At 40.1% G+C, this 25,989-nt stretch overlaps 2 protein-coding genes across 6 annotated transcripts; one reads left to right on the top strand and one right to left on the bottom strand.

Moving 5' to 3' along the window:
- Window positions 1-675: 675 nt before the first annotated feature.
- fam3a (FAM3 metabolism regulating signaling molecule A) lies at window positions 676-7,027 on the bottom strand. 4 transcript variants are annotated; one of them, XM_063888020.1, is made up of 11 exons: window positions 6,888-7,027; window positions 6,657-6,805; window positions 6,154-6,185; window positions 5,916-6,023; window positions 5,573-5,596; window positions 5,331-5,457; window positions 4,929-4,987; window positions 4,773-4,823; window positions 4,575-4,659; window positions 2,818-2,944; window positions 676-1,856 (listed from the first exon to the last, which is right to left on the bottom strand). In XM_063888020.1, exons 3-11 carry the CDS (start codon window positions 6,164-6,166, stop codon window positions 1,758-1,760), a joined length of 693 nt encoding a protein of 230 aa, XP_063744090.1. In that variant the 5' UTR covers window positions 6,167-6,185; window positions 6,657-6,805; window positions 6,888-7,027; the 3' UTR covers window positions 676-1,757. The 4 variants fall into 4 exon arrangements, with proteins under 4 accessions (XP_063744090.1, XP_063744109.1, XP_063744100.1 ...); XM_063888039.1 differs by having other exon boundaries at window positions 676-1,847; window positions 6,657-6,993; XM_063888030.1 differs by having other exon boundaries at window positions 6,634-6,990.
- Window positions 7,028-8,098: 1,071 nt separating this feature from the next.
- idh3g (isocitrate dehydrogenase (NAD(+)) 3 non-catalytic subunit gamma) lies at window positions 8,099-13,591 on the top strand. Of its 2 annotated transcripts, XM_063891609.1 has the most exons (13): window positions 8,099-8,220; window positions 8,477-8,524; window positions 8,855-8,866; window positions 9,863-9,960; window positions 10,053-10,168; window positions 10,282-10,342; window positions 10,503-10,635; window positions 11,273-11,406; window positions 11,519-11,621; window positions 11,705-11,851; window positions 11,990-12,084; window positions 12,186-12,246; window positions 12,757-13,591. In XM_063891609.1, the coding sequence occupies exons 1-13, from the start codon at window positions 8,140-8,142 to the stop codon at window positions 12,850-12,852; spliced, it is 1,185 nt and encodes a 394-aa protein (XP_063747679.1). In that variant the 5' UTR covers window positions 8,099-8,139; the 3' UTR covers window positions 12,853-13,591. The 2 variants fall into 2 exon arrangements, with proteins under 2 accessions (XP_063747679.1, XP_063747686.1); XM_063891616.1 differs by lacking the exon at window positions 8,855-8,866.
- Window positions 13,592-25,989: the final 12,398 nt, after the last annotated feature.

Genomic DNA, 25,989 nt, shown 5'->3' with positions numbered 1-25,989 from the left:
AATGTAAATGAATAAATGATCAATAGTTACAGTGTCATCACAAAATACAATTATTAGTTTCAAGTCGTTGCAACAATTCATGGACAAATACTCTAAATTGTTAAGATTTACGGTGAGCTGTTAAATCCGAACAAGCAATTAGCAGGATTCTACTAAGTAAGGGAACAAATGTTATCTTATAAAGACAACGATGTAAAGCAGTCAAGTCAATCTTAGCACTAAACTTCATCATTATTCAACACTTAAACAATAGAACTCGTGGTCTCCAACTCCTCTTCTTTTAAACGTGATATAACCCAAAGTCCTTGAGAACATTGAACTCATTAGTAAATGAACCAGTCAAAATCCCTATTTTTTTTAACAACACTCGAAGGCCGCATTACAGATCTCAATAGAACAATAACCTGAATCGTGTTTTTATGACAATAAAGTGTTACAGCCGACAGATTCAACTTGCAACTCGACCCTTTGCTGCCACTGAACCGACCGTCAAACCTGAAATGTCCTACATTCAGTCCACGGTGTTTATCACTAGGCCATATGCTTGGTGAAGCAAATGCTTTGAGCGTAATGAACTGAGTAACCCCGGTCAGACTTTGTCTTCTGTCGCCCTCTGGTGGATTTCTAGAAGTATGCCGGTTTACCCAGGAGGAATGAAAAAAAAGAAAAACCACATGAAATATTGGGACAATTTTATTCATCACCATTACTGTCACAATATAGATACATAATGTGATGCTTTTTAGAAAAACTCTTTACAATTGGAGGTAACATAATTCAGACAAAGGCGGGTAAAATGGACTTCTAACCGTACCAAAAAATTATATTTATTTCTATACATTTCCTTCCTTGTTAGGCTTGCAAAATGCCAAGGGGATACATGTAAAATGAAAAAACGACATACATAATCACTTTTATAGGTTTAATGTTTAAACAAAGCACTGGGTTGGAAGATGCTGACAGGCCTGAGACAACATTAAAACCATGGGCGGTGTTATGATGAACCCACAGTATTAATCAGTTTTCTAATAAAGTATTCAAATAAATAGTTTTATCAATGAAAATTGACCAGGACCAAAATTTGTCTTAATCAATTGCAGTGTGTCAAGTCCTTAGTAAACAATGGCAGCTAGCACAAGGCTTAACAATATCACTGAATTATTTACCACAGGATGAATATATATTAACAGATTTAAATATAAAATCTGCCTACAGACGTAGTGCTTTGTAGGACATTTCAACTACTAGTGTACCTCCTTAACGTGTTTTATGTTTGTAGGGATTAGGTTTCCAAATGTGTTAGTGTGAAAGCATTGTGTCTTTTACCTTCTGAACATCAAATGTCGTGCACAGAATGTTGACACCCGACAGAGGGGAATACGTCCATTTCCTTCAAAGGGCTCTTGAAACCTACCCCAGCTGTTTTCATTCACTCAACACCGTTATCCTTTGGTCATCAAACATTTGGCCTCTCAAGTTTCCCTTAAAGGTTTGTACTTGTTTCTACAACATTACTGCAGCTCAAAAGTGTCCCACAAAGCGTAATGCACAAATCCTCTACAACAGGTTCCAGCCATTTTAAATATATCAAGTCCCATTGCAGTCAACTCATGCATATGCCACGAGAGGGGGAAAATAATGCCATTTGTGGTCCTGATCTTGGATGGTTTCAATCATTCAGCGTTTCCCAATCATTTGGATAAACTGCCGCCACATCAGGTGTTACTTTACTTTATGTGAGTGGGTACTCGTTGGGATTATCCTTCCAAAGGTGGTCGCAGAGGAATACAGCCATCCATCTCCAGAGACTCGGGCCAGCCTTCATACTTGTTGCTGCTCTTAGTGTTCTTCATTCGCTAATGTAAACAGCCATAGGCAAACAGAAATCATGTCAATGAAACAGACTGGAATCAGGATGGGATTCAACAAACTATTTTTAAATAAATATAAAAATGTGTTCAAATAAATAATTATTATCATGTGTTTGACTTAGTCTATTGCAATATATATTATCTCCAGTGTGCACTACCACCACTATTAAACAGTACATTTGTTACCTTTTAAGCAGCTTATATATCAGTGTTGATTGTAAATGTATTATTTCCTAAGTGATATATTGACAGAGAAATGTTGCAGCTGCATACTATGTTGCTTTTCCTGTAGGCATGGCAATGGGTCTTGAGTAGGAGTACTCAGCTTTGTCTGTCATTATAGCTCACATTGACAAATTGGTCTTCATTACCATCCCATAACCATATTAAAAGGTGTCACATTTTCTATTAAGGGGATTCCCTCTTATGATATTGGTTTATGGGAATATCCCCTCCTGTTGTAATCTTTTGTTAACTGGACTTATAACGTCTCACTGGAAATTGTACATCTATATTTAATTTAATATGTCATTGTAAATACTAGATGTAAATAATATCCCCCTTTTATATTGTGTTAGCTGTAATTTAGCCCTTCAATAGTGTTTTATTTGTCAGATAGTTTACATTTTTTTTTTCAAGGTCAACTTTTGTATTTTCACTCTTTTAGTTCAGTTTTATCTTCTACTTTGATATGTTTGTATTGTATAATTGTTTATTTCCACTCTTTTTTATTTCTAATTATGTGCAATACTTGTTTTACATGCTGATGCAATGAAAACATTTCCCAATTTGGGATCAATAAAGTATATCTTATCTTAATGTAGTTCAGCGAGTCATTTTTCTTCATTCTTTATACAATGAAACAGAACACGTTTCACACCATTACATCCAAAAGGAGCTGATGATTCCTACACTTAGCCTCTGGTCGGCATTGATAGTAACATACCTGCTCAAACGGACTCTTATTCTCAATGCCCTTGGCTCCAACAAACACCCAGCTGTCTCTGAAGGCCAGCTCCTTCACTGCCGTGCTCCCAAGCTCCTCAAACAGTCGCCGGGACTCATCGTTCATCCTGAAAGCCAAATAGGAAGATAAAGAAGAAGGATAAAAGAAAGGTTTGGTTGTGTTAAAGGGAGGTTGTACGAGGTACTTACAGTGGAGGAAATAAGTATTTGATCCCCTGCCAATGTAGTTAGTTAACCCACTTAAAAAGACATGGACAGTATGTAATGTTTATGGTAGGTTTATTTTCACAGTGAGAGACAGAATATCAAAAAATAAATCCAGAAATGTAGATTAAAAAAAAGATATAAATTAAAATGCATTTAATTGGGGGAAATACGTTTTTGATCCCCTTGCAAAACATGCCTTAGGAGAAGGAGATTATCAGCCAATATTTTACGATACATGGCCCATCCTTCATCCCCTCGATGCAGTGAACCCCTTAAAGAGGACTTATTTAACTGGTCCATGGGAGCCAGAATTCTTGCTGGTTGCAAGGGGATCAAATACTTATTTCCCTCAATGAAATGCAAATCAGTTTATATCTTTTTTTAATGGAAATAATTGGATTTTTTTAATATTCTGTCTCTCACTAAACAAACCTACCATAAAAATGATGGACTGTTAATTTCTTTGTAAGTGGGTAAACTAACTAAATTGGCAGGGGATCAAATACTTATTTCCTCCACTTATGTAGTCTTCAATTGTTTGGCAAGAGCAAAGATAACAGCTTCAGTTACTTATCACGAACAACAGACTGTAGATGAGTGACCGACGTTTTGAGAATGTGCCAAATATAGCTTACACTAAAAACTGATATTTTTTTGTCCGTTCCTGACATGAACCTGCAACCCCCATTTCAGGCTGGTAAATAACATTTTGGTAACAGCCCATTCACAACAGGAAATTGCTTTGTTTCTGTGCAGTAATTCCTGGCATTCTGTACACCATCTCATATTGGTTCCTCTTACAACCCCACTTCAAAAATATCTCTATGTTGACTCTGAGGTGTGGCTGTACATGCAAGCAAAAAGCTCAGTGGGCTCTTTTTGGGGAGTTGAACCTTTCTAATTCAACCACTGAAATGTTTTTAAGCGTCAAAGCTTTCTGAGAGTAACAGATGGATTAATGATCATGCATATTTTATAACACGAAAGGCATGAAGGGTTCACAAATAACCCATTTATCAGATTTAATGCAATATTAAAAACAACATGTTGATTCTCGACACGAGGGCACACGATTACCCACAGGGCATTTTGTCAAATTCAAATGTGTGACTGTTCATCTGACCTCCTTTTGTGCCAATTTAAACTATTGCTTTTCACAGCTAATTATTAGAGACCTATGTCCTAAAGGCACATTACTGTTTTGTAGGATGTCCCCATGTTTCTAAAATGTAGTGGGTTCTTCCTCAGCCCCTCCAACACCCTTTTATCAACTGTCATGAACATAAGACCAGTAGTTATTCAGTAACACTGCTGACAGACTAAACAATCAAAAGGAACCTTCAACATCACCTCCTTGGTGGTAAACCTGCTATTCTTTTTAGCAATGCCACGCCAATCATTATATTTCCCAAGTAATAACACGGTATATCCTTTACAGCTGACAATCTTGTCAGTGAAACTCACTTTGCAGTGCATCTAAGAGGAAAACAAGAGAGGTGTTGGAATAGAATAAAGAGCCAACATTCTTACTTTGTAGCTGCATCATCAAAGGAAGCCACAAACACAAGGGTTCCTTCATGAAGAGGCCGAAGATACTTCAACAGGTCCGAAATATCTGAGAACAAACATCAATCAGATGAGCCATGAACTGTGGTTTAAAGCTTGGTATTGCCAAGCCATATGTACATGTGAAAAAATTACTTCACATTAATGTCTGGTTTTCATTACCTCCTGCCCACATATCAAAACTCTTTGTGTCCAAGAGCTCTCCCGTCACCCCTGATGCAGAAAACACAAGATACATTTTATTATGACCCAATTTGCAGGAGCTTTAAATATTAATTCAACATAGTCAGCTAACAAGATGGATGAGGAAACTATTACCATTCACTAGAGCGATGTTTAGTCCTCTGCCAACATTGTTCTTTACACTGCTCACTAACCTGTGAGACAGAAACAGAAAAGGTTGAAACACTTGCTTAAGGACCAAAGGAGAATAATATGTTGCGTAGCGCACACACACACATGTATCTACACACTTCTACACACTGGCTGGCACTTGAGAAACAACCACAAGTATAATAAGAACCAGGACTAGAGACAAAACAAAGAAATGGGGGACAGACTGAAAGAATACTTGCATTCATCTCCCCTGACAGGCTGGAGGCCTGGTTATAAAAGCACAAGGAGAAAGGATAGAGTGTGAAACCAAAAAAAAGGAAGGAAAAAACAGACAGCAGGGGGGACAAAGACACAGATAGAAAAATGGTAAGCAGGGAATCTCACATCTTGTCCTCCACGCAGATCTTGGGCCCGATGACATTGGCAGCACCAGACACAAGGCGGAACGCCAAATGTTTTGCGGGACAGGGGGCTGATAGTCCACATTTATACTTTCGGGGGCGCGTGTCAGCTAAAAAAATATGATATATTAGCCAGTGGTGATAAGGAGAACTAAAAAACATTATTGTGATCATATGTGACAGGAAAAGAAGTCAGAGAATGTGATAAACTGCTGTCTTACTTACCAGCCGTTGGCTTCTCGCTTGCACCTGTAACAGAAACATTTTAAATAAATGTCACACTCAAATGAAATAAATATTTTACTCTCAGAAAGGCTTTGCTGGATCAGAAACCCTTTATTTACACATACATAAACCCTTATTTCCTTATCCATCACTGTTCCCCAGAGCTAATTGCAAATTTAACAGTACACAATAAATTCAAATTGTAATTATTCAAAACAGAGCTACTCCTCAAAGCCTCATTAAGCTGTAAGATCCAGTGAACAGTAGACAGTTGTGCTTGATAGATTGTTCGTAACTAATATTTTCATTAATCATTGAATTGTTTCAGAACAAATTCCTATACCAGTGAAGAAATGCCGCATAGATGAGCCACTCTCCCCTCCGAATAAGGAGTTTGCCAGCAGCCAGGTGAGGCCCACCAACAGTAGCACGGCCACAGCTCTCAGGGGCCCTGGAGAGAAACAGGAAACACCGGTAGAGGCCACGTCCATAAGAAAACAACTCGATCAACAAGTTAAAAATTAGAGAAGCTTTTGTTAGCTTTTCTTTATAAGAAAATGATGGAAAAAGGGAAAACTGACCTGTCAGTCTCATGATTCACCGTTTCATAGACCTAGACAGGGAATTAAAAACAAATTCATATCATAATTAGATACATACATGAGGTTTCAATGTAGGTCAACTTTAAAAAGTGCAGTCCCATGTTTACAATGTGGCTTTTCTTTGTCAAAAAACTTTATTATCAAAATATTTTCATTTTGTCAGGACATGCGTTTAGATAAAAATCACGGCAACAAATAAATAACAAATACAATAAATAAGGGATGATTCATTCTACTTGTTTGAATTAACCGAGTAAAATATTGAGGAAAATAGTGGTATTCTTTAACCAAATTGTGGGGTGTTTTAATGACAATAACAACTCTAAAAGAAAGCTTTACATTTTCCACTGTGGCAATGCAAGATGGCTATGAAGAGATTGCGTTTTAAGTAACACAAACCAAGAAGGCAACAAATGATAATTCCTTTGACAACCTACTTAATCACTCATATGAACTTACTTAAAAGACGTGACATATTTTACCTGTTGTACTCAAGCTTCAGGTGAAAACTGCCTTTTCTTTTCACCTCTGCTAGTCTGTAATGAACGGTGAAGAGGAGCTGTTGCCTCTCGGGACTTTGCCTATTTCTTGCGCTGTTTCATCACTGAAGCTCCTTTGGTATAAAACACCTCTAAACAAGAAGACAGGCTGAAGTAAATATGTCCAGTCAACTATGTACACAACTTCTTCTTATCCGATTTTGGCAAACATACCAAAATGATGGTTTATCGGTGTCTTCCGGATATTTTACCAACCCAAGTGCCAACAAACCCAACCCCCAGTCCCAGGCGGTGCGCACGGAGTCTGCGCGGAGGGATTCTTCTTCTGCTTCTTCTGAGTTGCCAGACTAAACCCTGCAATTGCGCATTGTGCCCTCTAACGTTACTGTTTGTTCAATTATTATTTGTTATAGTTATTCATATATTTTCATACAAACCAATGTTGTTCATGAATTACACACGTTTCTTTATTTCAGTCCAGTTATTTAGGTTGAGTAATTAGCGCAGAGAAAACAGATTAAAGGTCCCTAAACAGCTTCTTTCTTTGAATCCATGCACTGAATAAAGGAATGTCTTAGCATCTCTGAATTTCCTCGTTTCCATTTAAACCCGTGTGTGCTGGTACACAAATTGACTTACCTAGCATCCTGCTTTGTGAATTATTCATCATGTTTTCAAAGTATCGAATACTGAACTAATTGCTGCTGCTGAGTCATTGCATATGATTTAATTGCCTTGTCTATTATCCTCTACCAGGCAAAGTGCCTATAATGCTAAAAGCCACTAATATTTCCCGTTTCTATGCTATGAATTGCATCTGTTTGCTTTGTACAGCCCTTTGAGGCATTTGTTGTGATTTTTTGTTTAATGATTTGAATAGCCTACTAAATCTCAGCTGAAATTCGATGTTTTTATTCGAGAATGGTTACTCCAAATGCAACTATCCCACTTTCTGGATTCATCTATAAATGTGCCAATATGACCTTCATTCTTGTTGAAAAAAGACTATTGATGATTTATTTTTTGCAAACTTGTTTACATGACCAAAATACATTTAAAAAATACAGATCTTTATTGAAGCTTGACATGTCTCCCTCTGTGTCACGAAATATACGACTCTAACATTTTATAAATACATATTTACATTGATAAAAAAAAGCCTCTTATTCACTTGCAACATTTAAACAATCTTCTTAGTTAAATATCAAGAGATTTGTGAAAAATGTCTAGTTCATTAATACTTTGATTTGTGCAGTTTTTCTCCCTCTTATTATTATATTATAACTGAAGTCCTTGATCCAATTTAACAATATTTTTTAGATTACCTTTGCATCGTATTATGTTACGTGTATGTGAGACATTTATAAAAAAAAATTTTTTTAAAACCCTCACAAACAATAACATTGTACCTATCGCGCGAGCACAAATCTCGTCTCGTTCACGCGACCACTGCTTCAGAATCAAGATGGCTGCCCACAGTGCTGTGCTCTCTATGTCCAAAATCTTTAATCCTTTCTGGGGTGGACGCCTCGGAAACACGGTCAAAGTAAGACAAGACACATCGCTGTTGTCACATCGGTTGCAAACGTTGGTGTTTATCTGCTCTGTGTGAGAGTGTTGTTATTCTAGTTTTAGGTTATTTTTTCTGAAGACAAGGTCATATGCTAAAAATCATAACGTTATAGCATGCTTCTTTTACTTAATTTAAGCACCACATATTTAAGAGTGTGTTGTATTAAAGTTGTGCTAAATAACGCAGACCCTCTGATAATGAAATGCATCTCTCTTTTTCTGTATTTCAGGTATTTGGGACATCTCTGACAAGTCACAGGAATAAGGGCTCGCGTAGTGTGAGTAAATCAGATTGTGTCTGTGGGTTTTAATCTTACAACAATGAGTAGATGTGATTCGTCCCATTTTAAATATATACATTATATTAGTAATTCCATAAAAATAAAAAACCACCACGACTCATTCAACTGTATTTCCCAGCTGTTTGGCTTTGGGTTAACTTTGGGAGTGGTAAGGTACCCTTGGTAGATGTTTTTAGGGGTGCTACATGTATGTCTCTTGGGGGAGGAGAGTTATTCTGCCTCTTCACTGCCTGGATTCTTTTATGTGGCTTTCAAACTTAACTTTCATTCTTTTCTGCTTTCCTTGGTGTCCATCTTCACCAACAGGGAGATAACATTGTAAGTAACTGACTCTAACGTGTTTGACTAAACTACAATTCATGACTTGGCACACACACACACACACACACACACACACACACACACACACACACACACACACACACACACACACACACACACACACACACACACACACAATTGCATTTCTCATTCTAGGGATTTGTGATGCAATATTGTCATTATTGCTGTCAATTCAATAAAACACTGAATATATATGTTATAGTAATTCCATTATTATAATGGTTTAATAACAACAATGACAACCAAGTGATATATCGCCCAGCCCTAGATAACACTATCAACTTATAACTGATTTATATTACCGTCACACACGTACGTCCTTGGTGCTTTGCTTTGCTGAACTGTTCTGGAGATTTAGCATTTTATAACCCAATAATTCATTATCCAACATTAAAGTTCTTTAATTACATACGCAAAACAATAACAGAGAAGCAGTTGTTAGCAATTACTTGCAGATTATGTAAATTGTCAACATATACCAAAGTAATGCGGCCACTATTTTTCTTTTCACTACAAAACCATTAGAGCATTTATATTATGTCGTTCATTTGAAAGTGAAAGGTTGATAAGCAATCTTAACATTTGTATCATAGTAGCTTGGGATGTGCAAGATAAGTTAATTAAACATTGCTACCCTTAACTTATTATTAAATAATTACATTAATATACTTCAAATTTAAACATCATATTGACATAATTTGCACTGAAATCAAATGTCATGTTTCTATTTTAATCTTTTGAAAAAAGACAAGACCACCTGTTGGCAAGTAGCTGTAACTGTAGTAAATGGATAATATTCACAATATTCTGGGCACATTTCAACAGTTTTCTTACTTTTAATTTGAACATTAGGAACATCTTTAATGCGGCATTATGCAACAACATACAGATGATTTGTAGTAGGGTAAAAACCCCCTCTGTTGTCCTTTAAGTTCAGTACAGTGAATAATATACGACATGCCATTATTTCAGCCCCCTCCTGCAAAGTATGGAGGCAGACACACTGTGACCTTCATACCTGGAGATGGAATCGGCCCAGAGCTGCTCAATCATGTCAGAGAGGTGTTCAGGTTGGTTCGACTTAAACTAAATCCTTCTCAAGTATCGACTACTGACTGTTGATTTTTGCCTTACTATGTGGCTGTTTGTACCCGTGCTGTAGGTTTAGCTGCGTCCCGGTGGACTTCGAGGTGGTGCACGTCAATTCTGCTGATGAGTCGGAGGATGATATCAACAATGCCATCACTGCCATTCGCCGTAATGGAGTTGGCCTCAAAGGCAAGCAAACCCCTTTGTTGCTGTGTCACAAGCACAGCTATGAGAAGCATGCAGTTTATAATAAGACCGTCACACTAAAGTTTAACTGTGACATTTCTTAACTCTCCTGATAGGTAACATTGAAACCATACACACCATGGCACCATCTGTCAAATCCAGAAATAATCTCCTACGGTAAGAGCTCAAATGAAATATTCCCCTGATATAGGCTCTCTTTTGTCCCATGGCTTACATTTGTTCCATAATTTGGTCCTTTCTGTCTGGTAATGTCAGTTGGCACATTGTTTATTCCTGACACCCACCACCCTTCCCCTCTTTTTCTGTGTATCAACAGCACAAGCTTAGACCTGTATGCCAATGTGATGCACTGCCAGTCCCTCCCCGGAGTCCAGACTCGCCACAAGAACATCGACATCATGATCATCAGGGAGAACACAGAGGGAGAGTACAGCAGTCTGGAGCATGAGGTCAGACATAACAGAAACACACTCCTCCTTTAAAGATTTCTTTCTCGTCTGTGTCTGTTTTAGGTCATGGCTAAACATTGATCCACTATTCTTGATCAGTATTTATATTGGCCAAACATGACAAATCCACATTAAATGCTGTTTTTTAGTGGCTATCTTTATAAAGCGATTAGAATGCTCTGAAATTTTCACCAAAAATGTCAAAGCATTATATGTTTGAGTGTAGACAGTGAGCCGCAGTTACAGCCGAGGTTGAATTTTTCAAAGAACAAAAATCTAAAGAGGGTGGCGCACCGTACTCCAAATGTCAAAACAGCTTGAACTAGTTCTGAATTAAATATACCTCTGCAGGAAGGAAATGCAAAACAAGCTTGTATATTAAGAAGCATCAGCAGTGGCTTTAAAAAGACCAAAAAAGATGCATGAGAAGCTATTACTCGTTCAGTAAGAAAGACCATAATACTTTATCAAATAATATGAAACTAGAACTGAACATGTCAGCACTTAAATTACAAATAGGGTTTTAAGAAGGAATGTCTTGGTGAATGAGGTCCAGTGTTACTACTTTACTAAGAGTATCAGCTACTTGACCTTTTGTTGTCATTTATTTAACATTTTCCAATCCGTCTTCTTTCAGAGTGTATCAGGGGTAGTGGAGTGTCTGAAGATCATCACCAGAACCAATTCCCTCAGGATCGCTGACTATGCCTTCAAACTGGCCCGGGAGAAAGGTCGTAGCAGGGTCACAGCCGTACACAAGGCTAACATCATGTGAGTTACTCCAAGGCTAATGCATCGTGCCATAACTGTCTGGACACATGAGTGTTGCATAATGAGTCTCTTGGTGTGGAAATGTTGATTTTTGACCTTTCTGCTCCAACAGGAAGCTGGGTGATGGCTTGTTCCTGCAGTGCTGCAGAGAAGTGGCCTCTGGTTACCCAGACATCACCTTTGACAGCATGATTGTGGACAACACCACCATGCAGGTGATGGAAGATTAAACGAGAATCCTTTGAATTTGTCTGTTTTGCATCTAAATTGTTTACCTAACACTTTGTTTGTGTTTCAGCTGGTGTCCAAGCCCCAGCAGTTTGATGTGATGGTGATGCCTAACTTGTACGGGAATGTGGTGAGCAACGTGTGTGCCGGCCTGGTGGGAGGGCCTGGCCTCGTGCCAGGGGCCAACTATGGGCTTAACTATGCTGTCTTTGAAACGGTGAGTCTGTGGGATACCATGCTGAATACAACACAGTCCATTCTGTTTTATAAAAAAAATAAACAATCCCGTCTTCCTGACATGTTGTCATCTAGAATTTGTTTTCTTTTTTTGTTTTTATTATTCTGGGTCTCTCAGGCCACAAGGAACACAGGGAAGAGTATCGCAGGAAGGAACATTGCCAACCCCACCGCCATGCTGCTGGCCGGCTGCATGATGCTGGACCACCTCAAGTAAGTTCATTCACATAAAATACTTTTAGCACAGACACAGGATGTTCTGCTGTGACTAATATAACAGTAAATAAATCATTCTTTATCCTGTTTGTCTCCAGGCTTTATGACTACGCGACAATGATCCGAAATGCAATCCTCTCCACCATGAATGAAACCAGGGTAAGTCTTCCTTCAGTGGCGGGCCTCTCCCCTCACCTGTCGCTGCCACAAAGCTAACCGCGCCATTGTTGTGTGACAGAGGCTTAGAGGATTGCTGGCAGGTCTGGCATGCTTTCTAGTGGGCTTCACAATACATGCACACAAAGCAGCATCAAACCCTTTCAGTGTCACAAAGCTCTTATGAAGTGCTACACTGTATGGTATCTGATTTTACATTGTGTGGGATTTACATTAATTATGGTCCTCGAGCTATTTAAAAAAAATGGATCTGCCCATCGTCCCAGGCAGCAGAATGCATGCCGCTTTGGCAGGATTTTTAAGAGACTTTATACTTATTTTATTTTTCCCCAGGGGGAAAGGGTTTACAGACACCTAATATAAAAACATATTTCAAAATCACAAATTTACAATAAGAATAATTCCTGGATTTAAAATGTTAAATAATTGCTCTGTAACTTGATTTACTTTCAGGCATGAATCTTGAGCACCCTGTTTTTCTTTTCCTTGCAGTTGCACACAGCTGATATCGGGGGTCAGGGCACCACATCTGAGGTGGTCCAGTCCATCATGAGGAACATCCAGAGTAAAGGGCCGCTCACAGCTTAGCGTTAAACACACACACACACACACACACACACACACAGGTGTGTGTTCGAACAGGTTATCCATGCGTGTCTGTTTTTCTTGTTCACACGGCTTACTGTACAAACATCTTTTTGACCACTCCTTTGTGTTCCACATATAATAATGAACGGTTTACTTTTGATAAAATATCAATACTTTTTATTTTATTGGTTGATGCATCCTGCTATAAGGACATTTGCTCAGTTCATCAGCATCATTTATTGAAAATGTAGTCTTACAAAATGTTTTTAAACATGAAAAGGCCTCTTTTTCCTGTATGAATGTTGGCCTGATATGTTGGGATCAGACATATTTAAAATATACTCATATGTATTGTCCTCCCTCCAAAGATAATCCTTATTTATTTTCCATATTACAACTATGTTATTGCCTTTTCAGTCAACCAACATGTGCTATGTGCTTCATTTATTGCTCACCTTTTCTTTGTCTTACTGTCACTCAAATGTCAAGTTGCCTAAAATGTCATGTGTTCACATCAGATCAACTGTACTATGAAAATGGTGATGTAGTTATTTCATTTATATACTGTATCGAATAAGGTGTACATTGAGTTAAATAACTTTTAACCATATCACACAAATGTGCTGTTGTCTTTGTCTCACCAGACAAGAGCTCGTTTTACCATACTGTAACTGTGGCGGGTATACACAGTGTGTTTGACAAAATCATCAAGAAAATAAAGAAATCTGCTTTATCGTGATTTTTTTGACAGTGATTTAAATATATAAAACAAAGTGTTGGGGAAGCTTTGCAAGCTACAAATTATTTCTCACTGCAAGAATTTCACTACAATGTCTCAATGAGCTAAGATCCTAGCAAGGAATCTAGTTGTATTAACTACAGCTATTACAAAAGCAGTTCAAAACCTCTTGTGAAAAAAATGGTTTTATAGACCGTTTGCCTGTCTAACTAACTGAATCTATTACAAAGAATCACAGCCAGTCCAAAATACCACACTAAAGAATAGTATATCTTTCATCTTTTTAGACTGACCTTATTGTCAGGGTTTTGGTGACAGGACCCAAGTGCAGAGTGAAAAAAGGAGGCAGGTATGGGGGTGAAACAAAAAGCGAGCTTTATTAAAAGTAAAGCTGATAACAAAAGGCTGCGTCACGTAAATACACAAAAAAGCAAAAAGGGAAAACAACCAACTACCAACCAGGGACACGACACACGGGGCAAAACATCCACAGCAACAACCGGACAAGGAACAAGAGTTGAATAGAGACTAATTACAAGGGTAATCACAAGACAAGACACAGCTGGAGAGTGGAGGAGAAACACAGAGGCAACAGGTGAACACAATCAGACACAGGAAGTAGCACCAGACAAGAGACAAGAAGGAAGGTACATTTCAAAATAAAACTAACCAAACCCCATAGCCATGACACTTATAGCATTAGTCAAAAAAGGGGCCTATTGCCTCGTCTGTTTTTAACAACTAAAACGGTCTTCAACTAGCACCTTAGACACTGAACAGCTTGAACACTTATTCACCTCTTAAACAAAACACTTAAAACAAAATCACGAAGGTAGAATTTGTTTCAAACCTGTTGTATTAGACTGCATTCATTGAACAAGCTGTATCTAATAAACTAAGTTTAAATATCTTTTATAAAACAGAAACCTTTTCTTGCTCAGCTCAGTGTAGATTCATCTTGATTCTTGGCATCTGCTTCAAAGAAAGAAACTATCCTGACACCCTGCTGGGGGATTAAGATCATTTTTCTGCAAATAAAATAATCTCACTGATCCTTCCGTTTGTTTTACAATTTCACGCTCCATCAACACCATACTAGTTGCTTTGGATGATAAGTTGCGGTTTTACATTTCATCACAAGGGGGCAACAGTTCTTCCTAGAGTTGACATTTAAATGTAACTGGAAGCAAATTGTGCACAACTGTAAGCATGTGCGCGTTGATAAATACACAATCACATGAACAAATTACAGATTATATAACTCACTGTGGAGCCCTTATTATTACTGCACTGACAGTAGTGTGAAAAAGCTGCCGGGAAACTTGGAAGAATCTCTGGCAGGCATTATGTTTCACATAATTGGGAACATTCAAATATTTCTTGTTCTATTCATTAGGTTTCTAGGAATAAAGCTCTTGACTTTGGCAAAACGTTTCTGAGACAAACCTGAAAGTTATTTTGGCTTTGTTCTCTGAAATTATCCTCTTCTAGAATGAAACCAAGCCATGTGTTTTTGTTTCGTCTAGTTTTATAGAATACTCTTACTACACGGTCATATTAAGAAAGCGGGCCCGACCCTCTGAGCCAGCAGCTGCAAGATGAGGAGCAGATAGATGCTGTAGTGGTTTCTCATTCAGCAGTGACCTCCTGCTTACAAACAGTGTATAAATAATCTCAGATATAGTCACATCCCATTGTTGTGACATAGACCCATTTCACATCTGTCCTACTCTGTGGGAAAATTACAAACTGTTTCCTCAGATAGAGCATCTGCAAATTGCTATGATTTGTGAAAAGGCTCTTTTTTTAGATTTAGTGTCCCAAGGAATCAACAATCAAAAATAGTCGTACAATGTGTGTGCCATGTGTTGGGAATGACTACGTGTACTTTGGCCTCTGACTGTTGGCGGCCTTTAACTGTTGTAGTGTTTTCTATTAATCTCAGTTTTTCACTCTGCAGAGATTTAGTGTCAATTAATTGTTGTATGTTCTGTGAGAAGTTCCTGTGGGCCAGCTTTTTCTCATCGCCTTCTTCCCCTCAGTTTACCTCACATCCCTTCTCATCACTGTACGTTGAGCTTTGCACTCTCTCCTGTCACCCCTTACCTCTTGGTCACTCCCTCCCGAGCTCCCGAGCCCCTGCGGCCCCTCTGGGCCTCCGCTGGAGCCGGGTCACAAGGCAGATGTCCAGATATCAGAGAGATTTAGCAACAAATCAGCGGATACTTTAATGGGCCACCATAGAGTCCTTGTATAAGCGTGTGGAGGGATCCAACCTGCTGTGCCGGGTGTTTGGGTTTGTTCACCCAACTTACGAAAACAAAAAATATCACATACCCCGATGTTATCGAGCCCTACGGCGAGTTTTGGTTTAGCATGCCTAGTTTTAGAGACATCTATCTCTGAGGTTTGTGCTGCCATTCTAATACAAATAAGGTATTAGGAATGTCGCTTGTGGTGCTGACAGCACTGAAAAATCACATTAGGAAAAATCAACGCTAGCTTCTCTTTCCAGAAACAGTGGCCCTGAAAGTCTGGATAGGAGCTGGGAATGAAAACGGCTCACTGCGTGTAGTGATTATCCCGTAAGAAATGCTGCTATTTAACCTTTGTAATTTTTTTGAGCACCACAAACTACATTTTATTTACCTCATTGAATTAGGGTGGAGGCTGACAGACAGATAAGAAGAAAACATGAAATGAAGCAAAACTATCTGCATGGCACAATACCACTGCGCAGATGATGGACACTTGTTTTAATATCATAAGAACATTTAAAGTGATGAAGATGACCCGGTAAATGTTCCACAAATGTCCCTTGCTGCTCTCTTGTTTCTAGGCTCTTACTGAATGAACACGCTTGACTGTGTGGACTAAGAGAGATTATGTGACATTTATATGTAATCTCCTCTAGTTAGCAGCAGACATTTCTAATAATGTACCTTCAGATATGGGTTTTATCTTTTGAGGCACTCTCTAAACGTGCGACTGAGTGCTCTCTTTAGCTCTCCTCTTCATCCTACTTGATTCTTTTTTTACTTTAAGAATGTTACATTGTTCATCCATCGTTCGAAAACAAATCCTAATATGAAAGGTTGAGTCAAACCACGAGTCACTGATATTAAAACATGTGGTTTTATTATTGGCCTTGATTCTGCCCTAGCTTGCTTCTGATCATTTCCAGAGTCATCCCTCTCTCATTCCCTCTCATCACAGTCACACACACACACACACACACACACACACACACACACACACACACACACACACACACACACACACACACACACACACACACACACACACACACACACACACACACACACACAAACAAAACACACTATTAGTTCTGTGTCATTTAAGATCAAATGGTTAATTTCCACTTCCTATGACCATGTGCCCTGGTCTCTCTCTTGATCAGCTGGGCTGTGCAGTGCATTGCAGGATATCCCAATCATTCAGCTCTCCTCAGATGAGGCTCTGCCAAGCACAGCTGCATCCAGTCAGTCAGCTCTGCTCTCTGTTAATGGGACCCCCCCCCCCACAACTATGGCTTAGCTACGTCAGCAGTCAGCTATTCTCCAAGACTTGGGCCTGGCTGTGTGTTCGAAGGTCTCTGTGTGTCCTCCTTGGATTTGCCTGGACTTCCATTGTCTTCTTCAGCAGTGATGGCATTAATTAGAGAATTACGAACGAGTACTTTGAAGAATTGAGGGTTGATATTATTTCATACAAATGGATGTAGAAAGGAGGTAAACTTGAAAGGGCGGATAAGGGGGAGAGCAAGGGTAACGAGCAATTTGAGGGTGGGGAGGATGGCGAGGTTTTGGAGGGGAGTGAGAGGAAGAACAAAGTGATAAATAGCAGATAAACTTTGATAACCGGGGAGTTCACTAGGCAGTCTTCTGTTAAAACCCTTCATCACCCCCTTATCTTTTCAAACTCCTTCCAGCTTCTTTATCAGGAGCTGCACACTGTTATTCTTTTTTACAGCGCTGTTTTTAACACCAGCGGGTCTCCAACGTGGAGAGGATAAGGGGCCTATCATTGCAGCTCAAAAGCGTGAAGTGATATACTTCATTCACCCCACCAGGACATTTTTATTTCTTCTATTTGTGTTGCTCGACTCTTCGTATTGGAGGGTGGCAGATTGCTAGTCCACCTGCAGAGCATCAAACTGCTGGGGTTGCACTGCCTTACATAAGGACGCTCCAAGAGGCATGTGCAGGCCAACGTGGAGCTGATCTTGGGCCACGCAGTCAGACTTTCTTTCTTACTTGACCAACTTGGCTGATACCAGTCTGAGCCCTAAATAGATACAGGGGGGCTCCAAAATATGACCTCATAGTTAAAACCATGGTGAAAACACAGTTACTGATTTGAAGAGGATCACACACTTCTGACCTTAGGACTTATCTTCCACCCTTTAAAACGCATGAAGTAAATGGTTCCATTGTGCTTTCTATTTTATCCCCAAAGGATGGAATCTGTGTCTCCAGGCAAAACTGTATGTGTGTGTGTGTGTGTGTGTGTGTGTGTGTGTATGTGTGTGTACATGCTGGTAATTATATGTCTGCATGTGTCTCATATGTGCACACATGTGATTATGCTTTTACTGGAGCCATGCTCTTAGCCCCGGGCGGAGAAACTGATCCCACCTGTGCAACAAAACCCTTTACATGGTGTTCTGCCGCGAGGTCCAATGTGGTCAAATGTTGCACGGGGGAGGGGCAGGGGGTCAGCAGGCGTATGGGGTTGGTTTATTGCATTGTGTCTAAAAAGGAACCTGTATCTGTTTCTCACTTTTCCTTAACTACCTCACGCACATTTCGACCGCCCCCCCTCCCACTGAAAGGGGCACTGAAAGCCTCTTGGCAAAGTGATAGTGACGGGAGCCTGAAAGCTATTTCTGTTTGGTTTTATATTTATCATAAATTACTGGGCTTGTGTTGCTAGCTGGGTCTTCTGGGAAGTTTGATGTGTTGTAGCTCATTAAAGAGTTAGATCACTGCAGCAATTTTATTAAATATATACTAGAGAGGAAGAGGGAGTAAGGGGAGGTAAAAGCAGTGGTTGAGACTCTATTGATTGGTTCCTTCTTAAACCATCCTACTTCAGCCAATATTTCCCCTGTTCTGACTTCCTTTTTCAATAGACATTGCTATCTCTCCCCTTAAATCATTCTGTCTCTAATGCTGTTACATGTTTTACCATCTGTGCCGAGCGTCTGTGAGTTCAGGTGGCACTCCCAGAGTTACATTACATCAAGGCAACATGTTGCGCTCAACCTGCATTACACTGCTCTGATGTCATCACGACCCTGCTCCCCTGAAATTGGAGCGTCCGTCTTGGCCCTTTGACAACTCGGCAGCCCCACACTTTCCAGCTTTGCGTCCTCCAGTTGAAAAACAGTGTACTCACTTGGTTGCCAAAACAAAGCGAGCGACACTCACGTAGCTTAATCTAATAAATCTCTTGAGTCCCGTCCACGAGCAGTGACTCAGCTCTGTGAGCATTCATCTCCTGGACCTGGCCGGGACTGCTCCCACCTGCTGCCAGACTGCTATTAAGAGAGTAAATATGTCATACACATGCACATTACCGCTAAAACCCCCAAAATGACCAATGTGACATTTTAATTTTGTTGTTTCTACTATTTTCCTTATTTTTCTGTCAAAAACAATCCTGTTTCTCTTTTGTTTTCCTTGTTCTTTTCTATTTTACCCCCCTCCCTTGGTCTGCAGTGTTCTCCCCACTCTCCCCGGGTGAAGCATCTCTAAAGAGTTTTGATGAAAACAGATTTCTGCAAATCCACCAGAAAATACAGCTTTGATTATACTGTATATCTCCATTCAGCTCGGCAGGATTCTTGTCTGCGTTGCCCTTCATAAACGCTGTCTGCTTCCTGAAAGAAATGTGAAGTCTGGGGAGGAGGGGGGGTGGAGAAATGCCATTGTTATCAGGTTTCTGAGGTTCTGTGGCAGAGTGTTCATGTTAAGAGAGAATTTGATTACATATGTCCTAATAAAGAAAGGAGTATGCTGACTTTCCACTGTAAGAAGGGAGAATTTGTAGATTTGCAGACAGGAAGCCCAGTGTAAGGAACACAGCTGGCCTCTGGGCATGCTAATCAGTGACATACCTGATATGACACAGGGCAAAGCCACCTGAGACAAGGCAAATATGAAAACACAGTCTAGAGATGATCTACCTTCCTCTCGTCTTTTATCTGGCCATCTTCGAATCAAACAGTCAACCCAGTCTATCCAGTAAATCCAGAGGGAATGAAGCAGTAAGCCTCCTTCTGAACTGATGTATTGCCATTAGGTTTTATCATTTAGGACATGCTTCTTAGTTGAATATTAAAAAAGTGACAGTGTTTTTATTTTTGTTTCCAACCTTAAACTTGCTTTTGATGGTGTCTGTTGGTACAGCTGGGGGAATCATGACGGAATAAAGATGGGATAACGGACGCAGCTTGGTGAGATGACATGTTGCCCTAGCAAGGGCTTTATAAACTGAAGAAAACAATTTGATTTTGAAATATTTGATTTTCAAAGTTGATATCCCTGAGTTGTTATTGGCTTTGAGGGGAAAAGTTTGGATTTTTTTTTTTTTCTCGCATTCTTTCACTGCTGCTGAGCTGATGTTTCTTTCAGCAACCCTTCAAGTGCACATACCTGACGGGCCCCTTTCTTTTTCCCACTTCAAAGCTCCTGCACCATCCTTATCCATGGCTTCCTAGCATCCTATTGCCAAATCTTAAAAAAACAACACTGCTGAGAAAAGGCTCAACATATGGCTTCATTTTTCTGATTTTGCTATGACCTCATGCTGTGATTTTCCATAGGCGTTACTTTATGTTACAATCTTGAAAGTGTGAACATTTGAGTCTTCGTGCAGGATAAGCCTTTCATCCATTCTGAGATATCTCAGCTGCAATAACTAAAGCTGTGCACACCGTCTGCACACTACTTACTGTGTGGTGTTCTGGCTAATTTCAGATGAATACAGGCCAAATAACATTTCTTCCACACTCTTCTTGCCTGTCAGCACTAAAACATCAGTCATTAAATGATTACACCAAATTGTGGGAAGATTATTTCTGTTTGTGTGTCCTTGCTGAAGGTGTATTTAGGATTTTCGTAGAGAAGAGGCCGTATAGGGAGGGGGTGTAAGAGTGAGCATTTCCAAAACAAAGGTGGAGTTAAAGATGAAGGAGAGTAATTGAGCCTGTAGTGTCAGAGGGAGTCAGGAGAATCACAAAGCCCGGCGCTGACGTCTTTTGTTCCCTGTCAAGACCCCACATCCCTGGCGCATTTTCCATGGAAATGCAATACAGAAATCAGCCGTAATCCCTGCTCTGTTCCACTGAACAACTCACAGACACTGTTCTAAATATATCTCATTCAGTCTTTATTTACACCCTTGTTACACCCATTCAGTGTTATACACTCGCATTAAAAGCTAATCAAGACCCACTGCTATACGTAGACATCATGCTCTCCCTCAGGATGTCTTCATTCTGGAGACAATGTTTAAACACCAATGCCAAATGACATGATTTGTATTTATAACTATGGAATTATTCAGGCTAATTGCATGATGGCTAACAAATGACCCTATGAGCTGGGCTGGGTTGTTTGTGTTACTAGATGCCCTTTTGTACTCAGGACATCCGCTGAAGAGCTCTGAAGAATAGGGGCCACCCAGGGATGGTTTACTTTGCAGTGATTGCCTCACCTCGGTCCCTGATCTGCATCTTCTCCCTTCATATTCTTCAGTTCCTTGTAAAATGTGACTTTAAAGAGACTCCCTGCGTTAGAGGACTCTCAGGAAGTGGGAGGTAGAACAGATAGTCCTCTGTCAGTCAGTGAAACTTTTGATCCAACCAAATTGGGCTGTTTTTAGGCAGCCTCATTGCTGCCCTGTCACAGCCTGGTCATCATAAACACAGGATCCCAGGCTGAGCAGTAGCAGATGGACAAAGAAATGGAACTTGCCTCTGCGGGTTCCCAACACTGGACCTGTTACGCTGCTCGGTAGGACATAAAACAGTTTCTTCCAGCATCCCACATGCTAAGTCAAAGTGACACCTCTGTCCCAGGAGGGGAAGAGCAGAAAGCCGCTTTATCACAGACTTTTTCTGGCCTAAAGGGTCCAACTGTTCCCGGGTTTTCACAGCCTGCTCAGGGTCTACTCCCTGGGAACTGCAGGGTCATGCACCTTGGGAAGCTATAGGGAACACTGGCAGGAACACAGCCACACTACAGTCCATACTTCCCATTGGCAACATCAGATTATGTTGAATAACTATGAATTTTAAAGGTCTCCTATTATGCTATATTTGAGCAATATATTGTAGGGCCATATCTATACAAAACATGTCTGTGAAGTGTTTTGCTCAAAATACCAAAAAGATCACCCATTGTAGCATGCCTCATACCCCTCTATTTCAGCCCTGTTCCTGAAGTGCTGATTCTGTGACTGTCGCTTTAAATTTGAGAGTAGCTGAAGCTGGCCACGCTCTCATCTGAAGAGAGAAGTTTCTAACGGAGATATTCAGCTAAACGCTGCCGTGATTAAACGCCATATTATGTTCAAAACCACATCAAGCATTATTTCTGAAACACTTTTCTCAGTGTTTACCACTAGAACAGCGACATTATATGTATTATATATATTTAACAACTTTACTCCTGTCCCTCCTGCAGACAACCTGCTGAATACTCGCAACTGTATATGTCGCATCACGTGGGCGGGACGTTGCAAGGAGTTCGATGTAAAGCCAGCCCAAATTTCGGTTATGACGCCATAACCGAAGCAAATCTGGATCAGCTTGTTTGTTTCCCTTGTTTTTAGAGATGTGGGTAAGGAGGAAAAGAGAAAGGGTTGTATTTTCTGACACACATTTATGTATAAAAGACAGCAAAAACTGCATTTTGCATAATAGGGGACCTTTAATGAAGAATTAACCTTATTCGTATCTTATGTGGGTAACGTTGAACATGATAATCACACACAAACTGACCATACATGTGCGCCTAGACATGGTCTAACAAAGTTACTGTATCAGATTAGCACCCTCCGTTAGACTGACACTCTGCATCTGATCAGGTGTTTAGACTCATTTTACAGAGAGAAGCTTCATTAAACCAACAGAAACTGCTAGGCATGCATTCACATGACTTCACGTAAACCCATGCAAAACTCCCCCCCCTTCCTGATCGAGGTCAACCTGACACCTCACAAACACTGCGGTGACTGACACACTCAATGTTTCATTGGGTGTGTCAGTGTAACAGGAGAGGAACACCCACTTCCCTCTTTTATCCACGCTTGTTTGTTTGTGTATGTCAGCTTGTGAATGTCCGCCTGCCTCCTTTTGAATCAACTTCATTACTTTTACTACAATTCCTGCATCCTATTATGATGTCAGATGTGTTCCAATACATAACCAAACAGATTCCTCCTTAAGGCGCAAAACAAACCAATGACTCCCTTCCTACTCGGCCTGTGTTCTGTTTGGCTCTTCCCTCCTTTCCATACTTCCATCAGCGCAACAATCCCCCCCTCCCCCCAATTCCTCTCCCTCTTTGTTTGTTGAATAATGACAACCAACCTGATTTAACCAGCTCCTTAGTGGCTCTGAACTCAGGAAACACTCAGCTCTGCACTCACAGCTCAATTGTTCCCACATTATATGAACCGTGCTTCAAAGCAGAGCAGAGCGTGTGTGCTGGTGATGGGTCATTTCCTGATAACACCCTGGTATCAACACATTTGTCTCATTAAATAGATTGATTATAGTTGACAACTGCATTGTATTTGAGACTCCACTTCAGAAAAACCTACTATTTTTTTCTCTGGATGTATACAGATTATTTGTGAAGTTGTTACTAAGGCTTACCGCTAATTTCCATCAGGCATATCACAGTTAGTTAATTCTCTTATTAAAGTCACCTTCCTCAATCCAAAGCCGCATAGCCAAGCTTGCATTTACACTGCCAGATGGAAGGGGTTGGTATGTTCACACTATGATATATCACAATGGTGGAATAACCAGTAGTAAGCCTTTTAATACACTCCACCTCTTAGCTTAAGCCAGACATTACTTACCATGTCCAAAGATTTACTAAATTAAATTACATGCTGCAATAGATCATTGCATAACACATAATGGACATAATGGTCCCTCTTAAAGTATAGCATGGGGAAGCCCAGTGTTTCAATGTGGAAACCCACTCGGTGACACATACGCACAGAGATACGATCAATCAGACGAGGAACCACATTGACATGTAAACATACCACAAGAGGCTCTCTCTTTTCTCTCTTTCCTCACACAGAAAACTATTCACCCCTCTTCCCCGCTCGCCCTCTCCCTCGCACCCTCACTCTTCCTGGCTCGCGCTCCGATCTCCGCAGCACCCGACACTGCACTCATTCAACCGCTGTCTACCTTTTTCCACCTCGGCAGATAAATAAACACCATCATAATTATCGGCTATGACGTCAGCACTCTCGTGCACACAGAACGGCGCATGATAAGTGGGTATGTGGAAACATGCATGTACTGTACATGCAAACACACACAAAGGATTTAAAGTGCTCTTTTTCCACAGGGCAGCTGGCTTTTTGGGAGGACATAAACAAATGCTCATTTTGACAGAAAGCACAACACTATAAGGGGCATGAGTGTGTGTGTATACATGTGTTTCTCCACATTTGGGCAACCATCCATCTTCCCACTTCAGTCCAGGTTAAGTAAGATGATTTCCAAACTGGATTGTTTTATGTTGCTTTTAGTTGCTATAGCACTTGAGTAGAAGGTTTCCTCTTTGTCTCACTGTGTGGAATTGATATACATCTTTTGTCAGTGTTTCTCTTTCCAAAACCCTTCATCCATCTCTTTTAGTTTGTGTAACATTGTCCTACTCAGTCCTAACCTATGTTCCAGGATTCAACGAGATCTGTCCAAACAAAAAGCCAAAGCTCATCTGATGGTGATCTGGACTTGGTATTCTTCCCCTTACAAACCACTGTTTCTGATTGTTAAAAATCTGTACTGCCTCAAGACATGAACGTACACATTGCCAAAGTGATCTGCTTTAGGCGGCCTCACAGCAAAATTGAGCTAATGGGCTCCTTTTACTCCTCCCGCTCACTGTGCATTGTGTATATACCCTCCATTTCGCCTGCATCCATCAAGTGCAGGGCACACTCCTGGCCACACATGGCAGCTTGATTATATTTTGCCTAGAGCAGCAGAAGCTAACTATTACTCCTCGGCTGGAAAACCACCTGACGCCAGCTTTGCTGTGCTCTTGGTAATACAGACAAAGACATAGAAGCATATGGATCACGTAAGTACATTATCAACTTAAAGGTATTTCAAAAAGATGCCGCGAGACCGAGCCCTCATATTGGGCAACACAATATACTGCACTGTATATACAAAGCAAAAACCACAAATATCCAAAGCATATAGAAAACAGATTAAATATGGCACTGGATACGTATAATTTATTCAATTCAAATAAAACTCCAGTTTGACATTTCTAGAAATACCCTTATTCACTCTGTTGTATAGGGTTAGCTGATACCACTCTACTGTCCATTGAAAAAGAAGCTACTGTCAGCAGCCAGCCACCTCAGCTTAGCATAAAGAGAGAAAATAGAGGCCTGGACTGATGCTGTACAAACAAATCAAAGATCCACCTATCAGCACATCTAACACTCACTAATTAAAATGTAATATCATGTTTGTCCAAAACGTACAAAAGCCAAAGTGTAAAAAAATCAATTTTTGGGTTAAGTTTCTTGCCTCTGCGCAATTGCCAGGCAACAAAAACAGTCTGGCACATAAACATCTTGTAAAACTGTGAATTGTTATGTTTACACGTTTTTTTTGTACAGATTGAATAAACAAAACATAACGTGTTAATTTCAGTGAGGCTAAGAGGTGCTGGGAGGTAGAATTTGTTACTCTTGGACAAGACTTGCTGTTCCTCCCTGTGTTCACTCTGTATGCTAACCCACCAGCTGCTGACTGTACAATTTTATTTCACAGACACATTTTAGAGCGGTATCAACACACTTAACCAACTCTCTGCTAGGAAGTGGATGAGCCTCTTTCCCAAAGTGTCGAACCAGTCCTTAAAACAATAAACTACAAATACAATGAAACGCAAACTCGGTTGTTTGCATAAACTTAAAGCATGACATGAAACATAAACATAATAAACATTGTGGCCGCACAATGACCAAATTACAGGCTGCCATACATACAGAGACAAAGGTCAAACTGGATTAATAGATTTGCATATGGATTGGTAATGCACATCAGATGCAATATGGTAACTGAAACACACACACACACACACACACACACACAC

This window comes from Eleginops maclovinus, chromosome 1 (genome assembly GCF_036324505.1).
Source record: "Eleginops maclovinus isolate JMC-PN-2008 ecotype Puerto Natales chromosome 1, JC_Emac_rtc_rv5, whole genome shotgun sequence".
Classification (NCBI taxonomy): domain Eukaryota; kingdom Metazoa; phylum Chordata; class Actinopteri; order Perciformes; family Eleginopidae; genus Eleginops; species Eleginops maclovinus.
The sequence above is the reverse complement of the archived record's forward strand: the minus strand, read 5'-3'. Positions and strand labels throughout refer to the sequence as shown.

What these genes read in the sequence shown, in the direction of transcription:
- idh3g (XM_063891609.1), top strand. Translation starts at nt 8,140, where the DNA reads ATGGCTGCCCACAGTGCTGTGCTCTCTATGTCCAAAATCTTTAATCCT. An exon ending in TGGACAACACCACCATGCAG is followed by an intron (nt 11,622 to 11,704) that starts GTGATGGAAGAT and finishes TTTGTGTTTCAG; the next exon opens with CTGGTGTCCAAGCCCCAGCA. An exon ending in ACTATGCTGTCTTTGAAACG is followed by an intron (nt 11,852 to 11,989) that starts GTGAGTCTGTGG and finishes TGGGTCTCTCAG; the next exon opens with GCCACAAGGAACACAGGGAA.
- fam3a (XM_063888020.1), bottom strand. An exon ending in TATGCGGCATTTCTTCACTG is followed by an intron (nt 5,597 to 5,915) that starts GTATAGGAATTT and finishes TTTCTGTTACAG; the next exon opens with GTGCAAGCGAGAAGCCAACG. An exon ending in AAACATCGCTCTAGTGAATG is followed by an intron (nt 4,824 to 4,928) that starts GTAATAGTTTCC and finishes TTTCTGCATCAG; the next exon opens with GGGTGACGGGAGAGCTCTTG.